General features: G+C 34.3%; 1 protein-coding gene across 1 annotated transcript in view; it reads left to right on the top strand.

Moving 5' to 3' along the window:
- The window catches only part of NID1 (nidogen 1), a 108,093-nt gene that overhangs the window by 14,300 nt on the left and 75,868 nt on the right, over positions 1–17,925 (top strand). Inside the window, exons 2-5 of the mRNA XM_074262465.1 lie at positions 3,991–4,287; positions 6,474–6,700; positions 8,931–9,355; positions 13,485–13,634. Of these exons, the coding sequence (XP_074118566.1) occupies positions 3,991–4,287; positions 6,474–6,700; positions 8,931–9,355; positions 13,485–13,634 (1,099 nt within the window). The remainder of the gene's footprint in view (positions 1–3,990; positions 4,288–6,473; positions 6,701–8,930; positions 9,356–13,484; positions 13,635–17,925) is intronic.

The following is a 17,925-nucleotide window of genomic DNA, read 5'->3' as shown; positions in this document are numbered from 1 at the left end:
ATTTTTCTATTTTCAATTTTGGGGAGAGGAACAAGGGGAAAGTGATAAGTATTTATATAGCACTTACTCCATAACAGTCACTATGCTTAGTACTTTGTAAATATTATCTCATTGATCCTCAAAACAACTTTGCAAAATAGGTGGTATTATTATACCCATTTTGTTGAACAAACTGAGGCAAACAGAAGTTATGATTTGCCCAGAAATACACAGCTATTTCATGTCAGAGGTCAGACTTAAATCCAGAACTTTTAAACTCCAGACCTAGTACTCTTATCTACAACACCACTACCAATTATCATACCATCTATATCTTAGCTTCATAATTTAGGCAAGTTTGATAATCATCAATCTGTTGTCCCTATCTAAATAATTGATTATAAATGTTTATCATAATATAGACAATGGTAAAATAAATATCTAGGCCTTCTATTAGAGATGTTCCACTTGACTCTCTGGGATCAGTTGATCAATCTCTTCTGAATCTATTCAACTGTTTATATTTCTCCATCTTGACAAATTGGTAGAAATTTTTATCAAAATGCCATGCTGAAATCTGGGCATATTATACCTAGGACATTTCCCTGTTCAATCAGGTTACTAAACTCTTTAAATAAGAAAACGAATTATAGGTTACGTGAATAGTATCCACCTCCAATAGAAGTAAATTCCAGCAGCTTCATAATGATTTAGAAAACCACAACTTAACACAATCTATGTTGCATTGTGTCTTTAATTATTTCGTTAAATATTTCCCAATTGCATTTTAATCTAGGCTTACAATTTAATGCCTCCCCGGGGTGCATGATATGATCCATTCTACAATTGTGAAACCTATGAATAAGGAGCCAAAAAACTTGTTCAATGGAACATTAAAAAAGATAATATATGTAAATTTCATTGCAAACCTTAAAGTGCAATATAAATGTTAGCTGATGTTTCTTTTTCTTCTCCTTTTCTTTTTCTTTCTCCTCTTCTTTTTCCATCTTCTCTTCCTTCTCCTCCTCTGTCTTTCTTTTCTCTCTCCCCTCTTCCATTTTTTCCTGCTCCTTTCCTTCTCCTCCACCACAACCTTATGAAATAGATGGTTCATTTAGTTTTATTCTCATTATACAGATGAAGAAACTGAAGTTAATTAGATTAAATGACTTACTTTAGTTTATACAACGGGTAAATGTCAGAGCCATAACTCTGACCAGGATTTTTGTGATTGCATATTTAGTATTTGCCCAATATACCACACATTTCCATACTCTTCTTCCAAGGAGTTTGTAGCACTTTATAAATAATTATTTGAAAATAAAATTGATCCTCCCACCATCTCAGTGAGGAAAGTACATTTCAAGGTTGATGATTCTTGTCTTGAGATTGCTACTCCTGCATCTTAGTTTCCTGGAAGCCTTAGAAGTATTTTTCAAAGTTGCTGCATTGATTTAAACTCCATTCGGAAATGGCCATTTAAATGAAAACCCATGTGGTTCCTACAAGCATATGCTACAATTACCTACCAGCAGCTTGTAGCTGCCAAAGCCTTGTGCTTTAAGAAAGTGAGTTCCTTTCCCACACTCCCACATGTAACTTTAACTGCTGTTTGTGCAACACTATATCTTTGGGAGGAAAAGAGAGAAGGGCAAATGTGAGAGTGTCTGTGTGAAATTCCTTCCTTCACTTCCTTCTCCATAGCCTGTCCATTTGCATCTGGAAAATAATGTCTGTGCCACTTAATTCTGAGAAACAGCCACCCAAATTTTGGTCAGGGGCAGGTTTTTTCCAACCATCTTTGTTTCATAGGTTGCAAAAAAATTTTTTTTCTACTTTGGAACAAACTTTGAGGCAGTTCAGACAAATCCAAATATTTCAAAGTTTTCAAACTCTTCCCACAAGTTCTGCCAAAATCACCCATTTTTTCCCCATCTTTTTCAAGCAGATTACAAACTTGCCTTATTTCAGCTACCCTCCTTTTTCCTTCCTCCCATTATGAGCATAGAAGTCTTCAGAAGCTAAAGCCCACAGATGATAAAAAGAAAAGACAAATCTCGCAAATGTACAAATTTGACAATCAACCCAGAAATAGAGTTGACTATTTAGATTTATGGTCTTGGCATTCATGTTATTATCCTTTGAAGTATGCATGGAATGCTCATTTTGATTCCATATGTTAGGGGAGGTCTAGAAAAATTAATTTTAAAAATTATGGTCCATAGAGATTAAAAGAAAAAGACTATAAAAATGGGAGTTCTATTGCAAAAGTGGAATTTGTCACCATCTGTGAATTTGAAAGAACAGTGAGATATTAGTTTGCAAACATAATACTGGGGACACAAATAATGTAATGGGGGATTGCCAAGGCCTTTTTAGCTGCTTTCTTACAAACTCAAGGAAAGTAGTAATTAGTAGCACAAAGGAGAATGCTGAAATATGCTAACACATATAAAGAGCTACAGAGCTGTTTATACCCATTGACCACCCACAGAAGAATTATTTCTTAAAGCTGTTACTAAAAGGAGAAAGAGGTTTATGTGTACAAAAATATTCATAATAGCTTCATTTTTAATAAGAAAAAAATCTGACAGCAGTCTGTATGTCCAGTTATTTAAGAATAATTTAATAAATTAAGGTGTATCAGTGAAATGGAGTATAATCAACAAATTAATGAAGATGCAGGGAGATAAAGATTTTTTAAAAATTATATAGAATAAAGAATCAAAACAACAACATTTATGCTAACAACAATAATATTTTTAAAAACAATAAAATCAATTAACTACCAAGCATTTTTAATAAAGCACTTCTATATATCAAGCATTGCTAAATGCTAGAGATACAAAAAGATAAGAAAAGATTCCTATAACAAACAAGTCAGATGTAACAAACAGCAAATACTTTGGAGTTTGTGATTTTATGTGTGATTTTGTCCATTTTGTTACTATTTATTTGTTCATTTTTATTGAGATAGTATATAACCAAAAAACTATTTAAAGAAAAAAACCTGATTTCATTCATCTTACTGTGGATTCATCAAGTGGAAAACAAGCTGCTAAAAGTCTTTCTAGTTAGGTAATTTTAAAAATATAGACATAAATTATCAAAGCCCTTTAGTATTCACATAAATTGCTTTCTATCAACCCAGATCTCTCTGATCAGTAGTCAGAGTGTCTTACATTCAGTCAAGACAGTTTTTCCCCCCATGAGTTTATGTGAGATGGAGAGAATTTGGCTCATTAGTGGCAGAACAACAGAGCTTTGCAATCCTCCCCAACTTTATAATAAAGTCTTTTTCTACTTCAATAATTGAAGTTGCCTTGAATGTTATCTTTGAAGGACTCACCTCATTAATTATGTCAAATAAGATACTGTATTTAAAGTGTTTTGCAAATTCTAAGTGATATATAAATGTCAACTGTAAGCATTGTGTCTTTTACATTCTGTGGGATGGCTGTCCTGAGTACTCAATGAGTTTTTTTTTTTTAATAGTTTTTATTTACCAGATATTTGCATGGGTAATTTTACAACATTGACAATTGACAAACCATTTGTTCCAATTTTCCCCTCCTCCCCCCCCCAGATGGCAGGTCGACCAATACATGTTAAATATGTTAGAGTAAAAATTAAATACTATATATGTATAGATGACCAAACAGTTGTTTTGCTGAACAAAAAGAATCGGACTTTGAAATAGTGTACATTTAGCCTGTGAAGGAAATCCAAAATGCAGGCAGACAAAATTAGAGGGATTGGGAATTCTATGTAGTGGTTCATAGTCATCTCCCAGAGTTCTTTCGCTGGGTGTAGCTGGCTCAATTCATTACTGCTCTATTGGAACTGATTTGGTTCATCTCATTGTTGGAGAGGGCCACATCCATCAGAATTGATCATCATACAGTATTGTTGTTGAAGTATATAATGATCTCCTGGTCCTGCTCTCAATGAGTTTTTTGAGAAAAAAATGTCATACTCATTTTAAATTGCCTTTTACTTATTTTTGTACAGATCACTACAAATGGCATCATTGCTATGAGTGAACCTCCTCTTGAAGAAGCCAGTCCTGGTCGCTTTCCAACTTCCTTTGGAGCTGTTGCACCCTTCTTGGCTGACCTTGACACGACAAATGGTGGAAAGGTTTATTACCGGGAAGATTCTTCCCCTGCTGTTGTTCAGCTAGCTGCAGATTGTGTTCAAAAAGGTTTCCCTGAGGTCTCTTTCCAACCCAAGAGTGTGGTGGTGGTCACCTGGGACTCCATGGCTGCTTACCAAGGACCAGAAAGGGATCCTATCCAGGAAGGCAAGGTGAATATTCTGTTGGATTCTAACACAAATAATCTTAACATACCAATCAGTTAGTAAGTTGTGAAAATATGATCCTAAAAGATTTTATAGTGAGGGAGGTAATATGTAGATATTTAGATAAATAGAAGATTTATACAAACATGTACAATATTTATAAAGGCAATCTGAAAGATGAAAACATTAGCTACAGATACCATAAGGAGAAAATTAATGAGGTTAAACAAAATGTTTTAGATAAACATTCTGTTCTTTAGTGAAAATTTACCTTTCATTGTGTCATCAGCCTTAGCATATTGGCTGACATAACAAATAATAAATATCTGTTGATTGACATCAGCTTGTTCTTCAGTTGTCAATGAAAATAAATTTGAATATGATTGCCCATGGTGTAGTACTACCTCATGAATAAAATTTTTATGGTGAAATTTCTTTTTTTCCCTAAACTAATCTATAAGAATGGAATCCAAGATAGAACTGCCTGAATCTGAATTCAGTGATATCCTTTTTGAGAGTATTTCTACCTATGCTCCTTGGTTAATTAAGTAGCATAGCTATACAAACTATCACTAGTCCCAAATTTTAATTAAAAATGATAACACATTGGCAAAATGTTTAAGCCCATATAGAATTGATTGGTGGTCATGCTTGCTGACCTGAATTTTTTTTCTTTTGGAGGGGGGGAGGTACCTTATCTGCAAGACTGTATAAATTACATTTTTCTTTATGATAACTATCTAGCTATAAACAAAATTTATATTTGATGAGCATATTACTCAAATGGATCTGTGATCTTATTAATTTTTTTCCATGAATGCAGATTCCTATTCATCCTTGCCTGCCTATTCTGTCTTACCCTCATTTATCTCCACTCAAAGGTTCAGTGTAGCAGGTCCATTTCTTGTTAGTTAACAAAAAATGTGGCTGTTAAAAGCTTAAGTATTTTATTGCCATCTGACTATACTTATAGATATATACAACATCTTTAGTGATTTTCTATTAAAATATCAGATCAAAACTAAAGCTTAAAATACAGAATGTTTAATGATAGGAAACTTGTGTTCTAATTTAGCTAATTTCATTCTTATAAAGAAAATAATAGCTACTCTCATTTAATTAGCATTTAACAAAGTTTTTTCTACAAAAAGTGTGAGTATATGTATATTTCTATTCAATTTAGTAAATATTTATTAACTATTTATAATGTAACAGATAATGTAAGTGCTGGTGATATAAATAAGAAAAATATCAATCCATCAACAAATATGTATTGAGCTTTTATGCTTTGACCAGTATTGTTAGGCAATGAGGGAAATATAAAGATGTATGAGGCAAGGACGCAGACCTCCAGAAACTTACAATATAATTATGAAAAACAACACACATACAATTTAAAGAATAAAATGTGATGAATGAAATGACTGATGCAGGCAAAGTACAAAGAGGGAAAAAATTTGGTACTAGAAGGGTGAGGTCAACTTTTTTAGAGGAATTGGGACTTAAACTTGCCATTAAAAGATTTAACTAATGCCACTACTAAGTCTGTATCCCGAGAATAAGGAAAAAGGAAAAGGGTCTTAATGTACAACTATCTATAGCACTTCTTTTTTGTGATGACAAAGAACTGGAAATTGAGGGGATGTCCATTATTTGAGGAACAGCTGAACAAGTTGTAATTTATGCTTATGAGAAAATATTATTGTGATATGAGAAATGTTTTGGGAGATGTTTTCTGAAAAATGTGAGGAGACATGAATTGATAAAAGTAAAGTGAGCAGAACCCAAGAAAACACTGTACATAGTAACAGCTCTATTGTGACAATGATCAATTGTGAAAGACTTAGCTGCTCTGAATGATATAATGGTCCAAAAAAAATTCTAAAGAACTCATAAAGAAAAATGCTATCTATTTTCAGAGAGAGCGAGAGAGCGAGAGAGAAGGGTTAAACATAATCTTAGACAAAGTTTCAGTTTAGAATATAATGGAAGACATGTAAATCATTATCTCTTCATTTGACAAAGATAAAAGTTTATGTTGGAATGAGGATTGTGAAACAAAATCAGGATGCTGCTCTCTCACTATCTACATGAGGTGCAGCCTGTTGAAGATTACAGGATTGAAGTTCGTTGATTTGAGCATTTGGGGGTGTTTTGTAGGTATTAAATTGAATTTTAAATTTTCTCCACAGAGAAACACATTCCAGGCTGTCTTAGCTTCCTCCGAATCCAGTTCATATGCCATTTTCCTTTATCCAGAAGATGGTTTGCAATTCTACACCACGTACTCTAAGAAGGATGAAAACCAAATTTCTGCTGTGGTTGCATTTAGTCAAGGCTTAGTGGGTTTCTTATGGAAAAGTGATGGTGCCTACAACATATTTGCCAGTGACAGAGAATCCATTGAAAATCTGGTCAAGTATGTTTTATTTGTTCTTGAGTAAATCTTTCTCTTCCTGCCATTGTCTGTCCCTTTAATTAATAAACCACCTTGGTTCTTTTCATTTTTCATAATGTCATTACACTTGAAATGTGCTACTTGAGATTGTCTGCCTCCTACAGATTACTTTTATAAATACTATAAATTAAAATCTTTATTGATGTTGTTTTTATATCAGCTTTGGTTCCAGATATAACCCTCTTCTTCCACTATCCACTGTCATTAAGAAAAAAGAAGTTTAAAAAAATCAGTTTCCTAAAATGGACCAATGCTTAGGATTATCGTTCTATAGCTGAAAGAAATCTTAGAGACCTTCTAGTTCAACCCCCTCTTAAGTGTCACAGGCAAGAATTGAACCTAATTCCTCTAATCTTAGAAGGAATTCAGTGCTCTTTCCACTGAATCTGATAATATCTACAGTATTCTACAACCATTAGCCTATTACTTACTTTTTAGATTTCTATATGCTCTATGGGATTGTCTCTACTATTAGTAATATATTAGTGGCCCAAGGAATATGAAGCACCAAACTCTTCTCTTACTATGAACCAAGACTCCGAGGAAAAAACAACAACAAAACTTTCTACCAGTAATGGGTTTTTTTAAAGGTAAGAAGGAACAGAGCCAACATGTTTCCTTGAAAAAGAATAGTCGTTTGGGATTCAAAGAACCTGAATTCAAATCTAGATTTACTCACAACTTTTGTAATCCTGAGTAAGGCTTTTAATCTCTTAGGGTGTCAGATGGCTTAAGGTCCCTATTAGCTGAAAAATCTGTGGTCCTATTTTGCTGTTCAGAATGGGCAAAAGGAAAAGAATAGAGTTTTCTGGAACCAAAATTGGCTCTATCCTTTTGATTCCCTTTTTTATAATGAACTAGGCAAAGGGAAACCCTACCCAGTTTTCATGTAGCAAGTTCTGACTTATTCTTCACTTTTTCCAGGAGACTTCTGTTGCTTGAGCTAAGGAATTTGGGTTGATTAGACACTCTATTCTAGACTAAATTAAAAATCACCTTATTTTTTCCAGTTTTTCTTACTGTGCCTCTAAAACCTTCCTGATGGCATGTTCTCCATTTCTAATCTGTCTGGCCTATGTAAAATAAAATCTGTGTTGAGCATTTTAAAAAATATCTATGGTATAAGCAAAGTAATAAAGCTTTGAGGAAAAAGTGGGGATTACTAAGTGAAATGAACAGTACCAGGAGATCATTGTATATGGCAACAAGAAGATTATGCAATGATCAATTCTGATAGACTTGGCTTTTTTTCAATGTTAAGATGATTCAGGCCATTTTGAATGATCTTGTGATGATGAGAGCCATCTATATTCAGAGAGAGGCCTGTAGGAACTGAGGGTGGATCACAACATAGTATTTTTACTCTTTTTGTTGTGATTTGCTTGAATTTTTATTTTTTTTCTCATTTTTCCTTTTTGATCTGATTTTTCTTGTGCAGCAAGATAATTGTATCAATATGCCTATATTGGATGTAACATATTTTTACCATGTTAAACATATATTGGATTATTTGCCATCTGGGGAACGGGTGGAGAGAAAGGGGGGGGATTGGAACACAAAGTTTTTCAAGGGTCAGGGTTGAAAAATTATCCTGACATATGTTTTGAAAACAAAAAACTTCAATAAAAAAAGAAAATATAACCTTAAAAAAGTGGGGATTAAAGAGAAAGTAATCAAGAATAATCTAGTGTAATCAAGAAAAAGGTTTGGGTTTAAATAGAAGGGGGAATGAAGTATTTTTAGTAACTTTGGCATTAATCACTAAGAAGCTATTTATATGCCAAGGATTTTCACCTATAAAATGGGAATCAGTAAAATTTCAAGGCCAAAGAACTTTTCTTGACTCCACATTCCAAATATTTCAAAGGAAATTTGTTTAATTGGGAAAACCTCTAGCATTTGTGAGCAAAGAATTTTCTGTGCTCGTTACTACATAGCACAGCACATCACAGTGGCCTTGCAAATTCCTGGTCCTGTGGCAAGTTGAATATGCATCCATTTGAACCTATTCTCTCAGTCCCTGCCACTTTTGATAAGCATGCTATTTTGGTATGCTATAGAAGATTTCAGACACAAAGGTCTCAAGGGTAGGGGAGAGTCTGTTTTATATCTCTGTGGGCTATTTGTGATTTGTTTACTTATTTTGGATAGCAATGCTATCTGAGAATTACTGTCCTATTTTTGTCCCTAGGAACAGTAATGCAGGACGTCAAGGTATCTGGGTTTTTGAGATTGGGAGTCCTTCTACTGCCAGTGGTGTGGTGCCAGCTGATGGCAGCCTTGGATCTGATGGCGGAGAATATGAAGATGAAGAAGATGAAGATTATGACCTCGTGAGCGTATCCGAGAGGTCTCTGGGATTGGAAGATGTGAGCACCACAATTGACCCCTATGATGCCCCCGGTAGGGGTGATGAAGACACATATGATTTGTTAAATCCTATCTCCCCACGTCATGCGAAAACTGAGAGACCACCTCTAGAAGAAGCCATCGTGGTGGATCAGTATCCGGATCCTTCTACTAGGGACACCAAGTCGTTCCTGTACCCAGCTGAGGGATTTCCCCAGCAGCATCCACAGGTCATAGATGTGGATGAAGTAGAGGAAACAGGGATTGGTAAGGTCATTAAACTTGCTATGGGTGCATGCTTAGGGACTTTAGTTTGAAAGGGGGAGATTAGTGTTTGAGTTACCAATGGTATAAAATGTAGCTAATTCTAGTAGGTTTGCAATGTGGAGTTCATAGAATTTATAGTTGGAAGAGATTCAAGTAATTATATAGTTTTAAGTTTTTAATCTTAATCCAAGGGTTTACTCTTAGATCCAAGGGTTCCCCAAAGAGTCTGGCTAGATTTCAAAGGGTCTATGAATTGAGATTTTTAAAAGCATATTTTTATTTTCATTTACCTCTAATTGAAATTTAGCTTTTCTTTCAATTATTTAAAATATTCTTTTGAAAAGGGGTTCATAGACTTTTATGACCAAAAAAAAAAAAAAAAGTTCTGAACCCATGATGTAGTCTCCTCATTGGACTGACAAGGAGAGTTGGGTAGAGCAGCAGTGTGTGGTTAAATGTTTTAACAACCAACTCTCCAAAAACCCCCCAAAATATATACACAATATGCTCTTAAGGTTAATCTACATAATTAATATATCCTCCATTACTTTCTTAAATCTAAAAAAATCAGCAAAACTATACATCAAGCCCTGGTTTGTAAAATTTGCTGATATCTAAGGTGTAAATGCTCAGATAAAAAACTTAACAATTGAGTTTTTCTCATGAGTCTACTTGAACTGGCTTTAACATACTCCTGTGATAGGACATGGACTTGGAAGAAAATATGTGGTTTGATAGTTTGTAAAATCTACCATTAAATAAAAATGATTTGGGTCCATCCCACTTAAATCTATTTTGGTGAATGAAACAAAAATAGATTTAAGTAGGATGGACCTAAGTCTTTTTTATATTATTTCTTTTAAACAATTCATGACTATATAGTGGCATAGTGAAAAGAGTGCTGTGCATGGTATCAAAAGGACGTGGGTTTAAATTCTGCTTTACACATGAGAAGTGTGACTCTGAACAAATCATTTAAACAGTAAATGCCTCGTTTTCTCATCTTTAAAATTAAGATTTTGGGCTCAATGATCTCTAAATTCCCATCTGGCATTATGTCTATACTCCTATGATCCAAAATTATACAAAACACTTTATTCATGACACTCCATAGAAAGTTAAGACAATTATCTCCATTTTAGAGATGAAGGACTAAGGTTTGGTTGAAATGACTTGCCTGTAGTTCCATAGCCAGTCTGTGTCAGATACTACCTCTTCTGACTTCGAGGGCAAGGTTCTTTGCATTGTCTCACCCTACCTTGCTAGTGATGTTTGCATAGTCTTATCCTCTTTTATAAAATTATGGCTAGGCTTTGAAGAAGTTTTATTGTTTCATTTTCATCTAGTTATTGTGATTTACTACATGGCCAACAAAGGCAGTCATGTCATATTTTGTGTTTGAACCTCATTTGAAATTCCCAAAGAAAGCAACAGGCAAGTTATGAAGACGTGATATTCTGAAGCTGACAGAGGCAGAGAAAGGTGGTGATTTACTCCAGCTCACGTAACAGATCAGTGTCAGGATGAGGAAAAGACTGCATTATTTTGCCTCCTGCCTGAAAACTCAAGGCATGAATGCCTCCCCTTTAAACATTTCATCATTGGTGTCTTACATGATACTAAAAGTTCTTAGGAACATGGCAATCTGCCTCTGAAAACTCTGTTTTCAGTTAATCTTCCCCAGATGTTTTGGATGCATTTCCCTCAGATGTACTTATTCACTTGCAGATGTCTAGTTTGATTCTCATTTTATTTCCTGCTATGTTTCCACCCTATCTAGGTATGTCTGAATTTCTTATTTATGAAACAGTCCTATTTTAAGCAAGACCATCTCCACCTCTCCTAACCTATGGTGGGATATTTTATGTTTGTTGAAAGGAGATTTATTCTAGTAAAAGCCTTTAATTGAAAACCAAAATCTGACCTAAAATCAGGTCAAAATTCCCTTTCATGCACCTTCCCATTTATTTCACTCTTTTCATTAGCAAGTGAAAAATGACTTTACCCTAGCCTTTAATATCTTCATGATATTATCTGTGGAGGCCCCCACTGACAGACAATTGAGAAACTACTTGAAAGGTTGGGGCACAGTTGGAGATTGGATAATCAATAGCATTTTACAAGTGTGTTTGTTCAGTTAAAGGTCTTGATTTCCTTTTCTTCCCAGCTCCTTCTTTATTCATCCCCTGAAAATGTCCCTTATGTGACTACATTCCTGGAGGATTAATAGAAATTACATGTGATTAAATTTCTTTTGCTTTTTGACTTCACTCATGTGTTAGCTTCTAATTATACACAAGATTGTTATCACAGCCAGAAACTTACCCCCTGTTGTGCTCAGATAGACCACATACAAAATTAATTTGCTCTGGATTGTTCAGTTAAATGAGCTCCTTCATAGGTGCGGTAAGAAGGAACCTAAGAGATGAGATCTTTAAATAGGAAGCTTATTTTTTCCTTTTTCTTTGATCAAAGGATTTTAAGCCTGGTATAACTATGTATTATGTTTGTGAAAAACAATGGTGAGTACCTTACCTAGGTACTGACTTCTGATTTCTGATTATGGTTGATGATCAAGGCTTCTTATTACCTATTGTGAGATGTTGTGGCTAATCCCCTCCTGTTGACTCTACCTTTAGATTTATTCTCTTAAATCTGGCATTTTAAATTGAATTTTAAGTGTGGCAGGTTTAATATCAATCCACAGAATGAATTTCTTCTTCAGTGATATTCAGTGATATCCCTTAGCTAAATTCTCTATTGTGTACCACCCGCTCTGTTTTCTCAAGTAATATGTAGGGGTAAAGAGGAAGGAGTCATTAGGTTTATTAACTTCTTTAAGAAATAAATATCTTTAATCATAAAAATCTTCCAGGTTGAGAAAAATTACTGCACATTAGAATTTGGAAAAAAATATGACAGTATAGGGTAGGGCTTATTTTAAAAGTTATGGCATTTCAGATGGAGAGTTGATCTAGTCAAGATGTGTGGAGTTCAAGAACTATCTCTGATACATGATGAGAAAGTAACTTAGCACCCCAAGCAACTCGTTAATAGAGGGATTTATTTTTCCTTGAGAGTTCTTTATGCCAATGAAATCACAGATTTGGGACCACTCTATGTGTCCCCCCCAAAAAATTGTCAATTACACTGCGAATTTCTCAAATTTTCCTATCTTTTTGGTTATTTGATTAATGGTTCCATTCTCATTTCAGTGAATTCCCATTTTTTTAATCTATGTCTAATTTTACGATTATGTTTAATCTCTTCTCTAGTAAGCGATTACAAATTCCTCTCAGTTAGAGATTCTTTACCTTTTTTTGTTTGTTCAGAGAGACTCTTTTGGCAGTCTGCTGAACCCTATGAACCTTTTCTTAGAATAATATTTATTGCTTACATTCATAATTGAAAGGAATGTTAAGTTTCAGTTAGAGGTTAGTGAAATAAAAGATGTAATTTTTCCCCCATCCAATTCATAGACTCCTCAAAATCCAGTGTTTAAAACCCCACATTCAGAACCCTTGCTCTGATGGAAAACTATTGTGCTATAAGAAATGACAAGGGGACGGATTTAAAAAAAACTTGGGAAAACTTACAAGAATTAATGCAGAATAAAGTAAGCAGAAGTGAGAAGTGTGTGTGGGGTGGGGTGGGGAGAGGATCATTGAACACAGTAATAGCAATATTTTTGCTATTTATCTACTATGAAAGATTTACCTACTCTAATCAAGACAATGATCCAAACCAATTCCAAAGGACTCATGATGAAAACGGCATCTGCTTCCAGAAAGAAAACTGATGAAATCTGAGAACAGATTAAAGTATTTTGTTTTTCTTGGATTTTTTTTTTTTGGTGATATGGCCTAATATGGAAAAATGTTTTACGTGATTTCACATGTATAATTGAAATATTGCTTGTCTTCTCAATAATTAGGAGTGGGACTGGAGAGAGAGAATTTGGAACTCAATTTTTTTTTTAAAAAAAAAGGAATGATAAAAATAAATAATAATTTTTTAAAAAAAACCTATGCTCTAGATGTGGTGTAAGGAAAGACCTCCCAAAGTATAACCAGAGGTAATACTCACAGAGGTCCTCACTGGAGTGGTTTTTTTTTCTCCCTTTAAACAGTTTTCAGATACAACACTGACTCTCGACAGACTTGTGCCAATAACAGATACCAGTGCTCCATTCATGCACAATGCACAGACTATCCAACTGGGTTTTGTTGTCGCTGTGTTGCTGGTTACACTGGGAATGGTAGACAGTGTGTTGCAGAAGGTAAGTAATTCACTTCCTTATAATGGATTTGATAGGGAGTGATGGGAGAGAAGGGAATGTTTCCTTTTAAATTGCTGCCTTCACCTAAGAATCTGGAGAGAATCAAAAGAATTTGTTTTTGCATTTATTAATGATAGCAAAGATAGTTTTCAACATTTGCTCTTGCAAAACCTTGTGTTTCAAATTTTTCTACCTTTATCCCACATCCTCCCCTAGATAGCAAATAATCCAATATATGCATTTAACACTTTTAAAAATGGGATGAAGGAACTCTGAACACCAGAAAGAAGGTTGGTCACCAAGTGATGGAACCTTTAATTATGGGACTTCATGAAGTATATCTCCTGAAGAGTGGAAGGGTTGTCATCTACATTAACTCAGAATCACTGAAATCACAGATCCTTTAAGTACTAAAAAATCTAAAATATGTCCGAATAATACAATGATTTTTGAATCTCCCACTCCATTTAGTTCCTTTGTATTTTGCTAATGGGTTAACTTTAGATTTCTTTATTTTGGTTTGAGTAGGCCTATTTCTTTCTCATATTGTTTTGGCTTTGTTTGTTTGTTTGTTTGTTTTTAACAGACGCTTACCCCTAGGTAAGCAAAGGCATTGGCAGAAATAATGAAATTAGGTACCTGGGGGGCTGGAATCATTAATATCTTTTCATTTCCCCTGCTTTCTACCCTTCCTTACCATTCTGTAAATTCAATTGAATTCTATTTGAATCTGCTAACAAAGCAATATGTTTCACAACTATCATTTGGTAAACCTAATAAGTTCTTAGATTCTGGGACAGTCTTTAAAAATTGTGTGAATTGATGTTTAACCTTACTTGCTGTCTGTGGGAAAAAGGAGGGAGAAAAATTTGGAACACAAAGTTTTGCAGGGTGAATGTTGAAAACTGTCTTTGCATGTATTTTGAAAAATAAAAAAGTTATTATAAAAAAATAATAAACCTGGGGAAAAATCATATGAAAATAGGAAAAAAAGGAAATAAGAAAAAATGATATTGTGAATTTAGCAATCTGTTAAAACATACCTCTTTCTCTAAGCTTCACATTTCAGTTCCTTTTGCCAGGTGCCCTTAAATTTACACCCTTGTTAACAAATCCTGGGAGTATGGAATAGAATGGGTTCTACACAAAACATTAGACTTCTGGATCAACTCCACTAGTTTATGACAAGTAACTGATATCTGCTTTAGCTGTCCTGCCCCAAAGATGTGGTTTGGTTTTTGATTGGCCAGTCATCAGAGATAACACTCACAGGGACCTTCACTAGAGTGATTTTTTTTTTTTGGATAATAAAAAAAAATTTTCTGATTGATTGCATTGGTCTCAGCCTTCCAAGTTCTCTGAAATACATTGGGGGCTCTAGAACCAGCTCAGCATGCTATGGCAGCCAAAGTAGCTTCTGTGAATCAGTTGCTTTAAGAGAGGTATAGAGCTCAAAAAAACAAGAGGTAGTAGTTCTCTGTATCCTGACAGTAAATGACCCTATCTGCACAACTTTATTCAGCTTTGATAGCAACATTCTAGGGAAGACATGGAGCAGCAGATTTTCCTGCTTGAGGAGAATTAGAGATCATGTTATATGATGAACTGGAGAAGAGGAGACTAAAGGGGACTGACCTAAATGTCTTTAATTATATGAAGGGCTGTCATATAAAAAGGGGATTAGACTTGTCTTTTTGGTAGGACTAGTTTGAGGTAAAGTAAAACTTCCCAATAATTAAAACTATCTAAAAGTGGAAAGAGCTACCCTGAGATGTAATGGATTCTTTCTCACTGCAAGACTTCAAATTAAGGCGATATGACTTTTTGAGTATTTGTTGAAGAGAGAATCCCTATTTAGATACAGATTGAACTAGATGACCTCTGTAACTTTGAATTCCATGATTTTGTAAGGAATCCTGAAGGTATTTACCTGGATACAGAATAATTTTTTTCAGTTTCCTACAATTCATTTCTTTTCCTTATTTTAAAAGTTGCAGTATTTCATTTTTTATATCCCAATCATTTTTGAATATAAGTATTCATTTTATTATGACTTTTAATTAAATATATAATTATATTCATTTTTCCATATAAGAGCTTTCTCATAACAAAGAAAAAATAGTTGAATGACCCATTAACACACCAATGCAGGAATAGAAAGCTACTAATAAATGTTCAGGAAAAAAAAATCAACCTTATCAATGTTAGAGGTAAAGGAGACTTTCTGTTTTATAGTAAATTCAGAAATTAAACCCTCTATAATTTATTTTTAAATTGCGCATACACATGCACTCACACTTGTGCCAAAATAGTTTTGTGGCTTAAATATTTCTTGGCTTTCCTCTTATTTTTAAAAAGTTAATTTTTTTGGTTGAAAATTTGCTATTTCATTTCCTCACCCTCCCTTTATTAGCTTTGCTTGGCTCAACTTTTTATTGTAATTGTTCCTAGAATACATTTTTTTAGTATTAGTCTACTGAATTCATAACATTCTCCAGTGTAATGAAAAATTTGTATGGAAAACTATGCCAAGCTCAAAAAGGCTATACAGTAAATTGTCTTAGATATGGAAAACAACTAAATACTAGTGGAGATATGGAATCGACCTAGGTGTAAATTTAATTATTTTATGCTTATTTATTCAGTTGTTTCTCTAATAAATTTTCATGAGACAGCTACCATATTCTGTATGGTACGGAATCACAATATCTCAGAGTTGGAAGATGATTCTAAGATCATTTAGTCCAACCCATACCTGAATTCATACCTTAACAAGTTGCCCATCCATCTTCCATTTGAACATCTCCAACTGCTTCTATTTTAAAAAATTGTTACCTGATGTTGTTAAATCATTTTTTTATTTCCAAATATATCCTTCTCCTTTCTCTACTTAGCGAGCCAAGTTTTGGAACAAAGAATACAAAGAAGTTTAAAAAATCAGTTTACCCAAACTAACCAACAAGTGAAGAAGATGCGTGAAGATATGTGATATTCCACTCAGAATATTCAATCTCTGCAAATAAGAGAGTAGTGTTTCTTCATTTCTTTTCTGAGGCTGAGCTTGGTTAACTAATCACACAGAATTCAGTTTTACTCCCCCTCCCACTTTCTGTTTACATTGTTGTAGTTCCTGTGCATATTGTTTTCTTGGTTATGATCATTTCACTTTTCTCTGAATTCTCACAGTTTAGCAAGCCATTAAATTCATGCATTAAAATTTGTTTAGCCATTCCTAAATCTGGGAATTTGAACAGTATTTGGACCCAGGTTGTAGAAAATACTCTGCAAAATAAATACAACTTGGATTAAGTCTATATTCCTTTTGCCTAGAGATCTTATTTAAATTAGGCCTTTTCCAAGATGATTGGTTTCTTAATCCTAATAGAAGTCCTAATCTGTATTGAATTTACTTCCAGCTTTAGCAATCACATCTCTAGCAGATTGGAACATTTGTGGGGAAAATGGGAGCTTAGGGGATAGGTCTAACTTTTAGAGTCATTTAGAGATTAACTTGTCCACAGAAAACTAAAATTGCCATACTCCATTGTGTTAGACCACAAAATTCTTTGAATCCAGGACTAAGACAGAGAATCAAATGGAATGGATTGAATAGAAACACATTTAAGGACTTTTTGTGTGCCAAGAATTCTGCTGTATTCTGGGCACAGATAGGAAATCAAGACAGCCCCTGCTCATAAGGAGCTAAAACTCTAATTGGGGCAGACAATCCAGCTATAGGATATGTAGATAGTCCTAGTCGTCCTGAGGGTGCAGTCAAAGACTGGTGGCAAGGTCCAGAAATCTTTGGGTTATATTCTTGGGAAGGGGGATCAGGAAAAAGGGGTTCCAGTGCCAGGACTCTGGGGTTATTTCTGAGAGGGCAAGGTTCTATCTGGGGACATTTTAGGATGAACGGATCCTCTTCCATTCAGAATTAATGATGGATTAGATAATATTCTTGTGTCACAGGCTTTCCATTAATTTTCTGGATGACAATGATAAATTTTGTTGTTGTTGTTGTTCAGAGACTTATTATAGGTGTGTTCCAAATTACCAACTGTGCTGTACACAAAGGAATTTCCCTGATCTCATGATAAATAGTTAAAGCCCAATTGCATAATGATGTTTCATATCATCGTTTTCATTTTATCAACTTTTTCTTAAATTTAGTGCTGGAAAAGGACAAACTTCTTAGCTTATCCTAATGTATTACATTTGGGACTGTTACCCTGGTTTGGGTTCTCCAAAAACAAGAACTTATGATAACAGATATAGTTTAACCCCCTTTTAT

Source organism: Sminthopsis crassicaudata, chromosome 4 (assembly GCF_048593235.1).
Source record: "Sminthopsis crassicaudata isolate SCR6 chromosome 4, ASM4859323v1, whole genome shotgun sequence".
Lineage (NCBI taxonomy): Eukaryota > Metazoa > Chordata > Mammalia > Dasyuromorphia > Dasyuridae > Sminthopsis > Sminthopsis crassicaudata.
The sequence above is the reverse complement of the archived record's forward strand: the minus strand, read 5'-3'. Positions and strand labels throughout refer to the sequence as shown.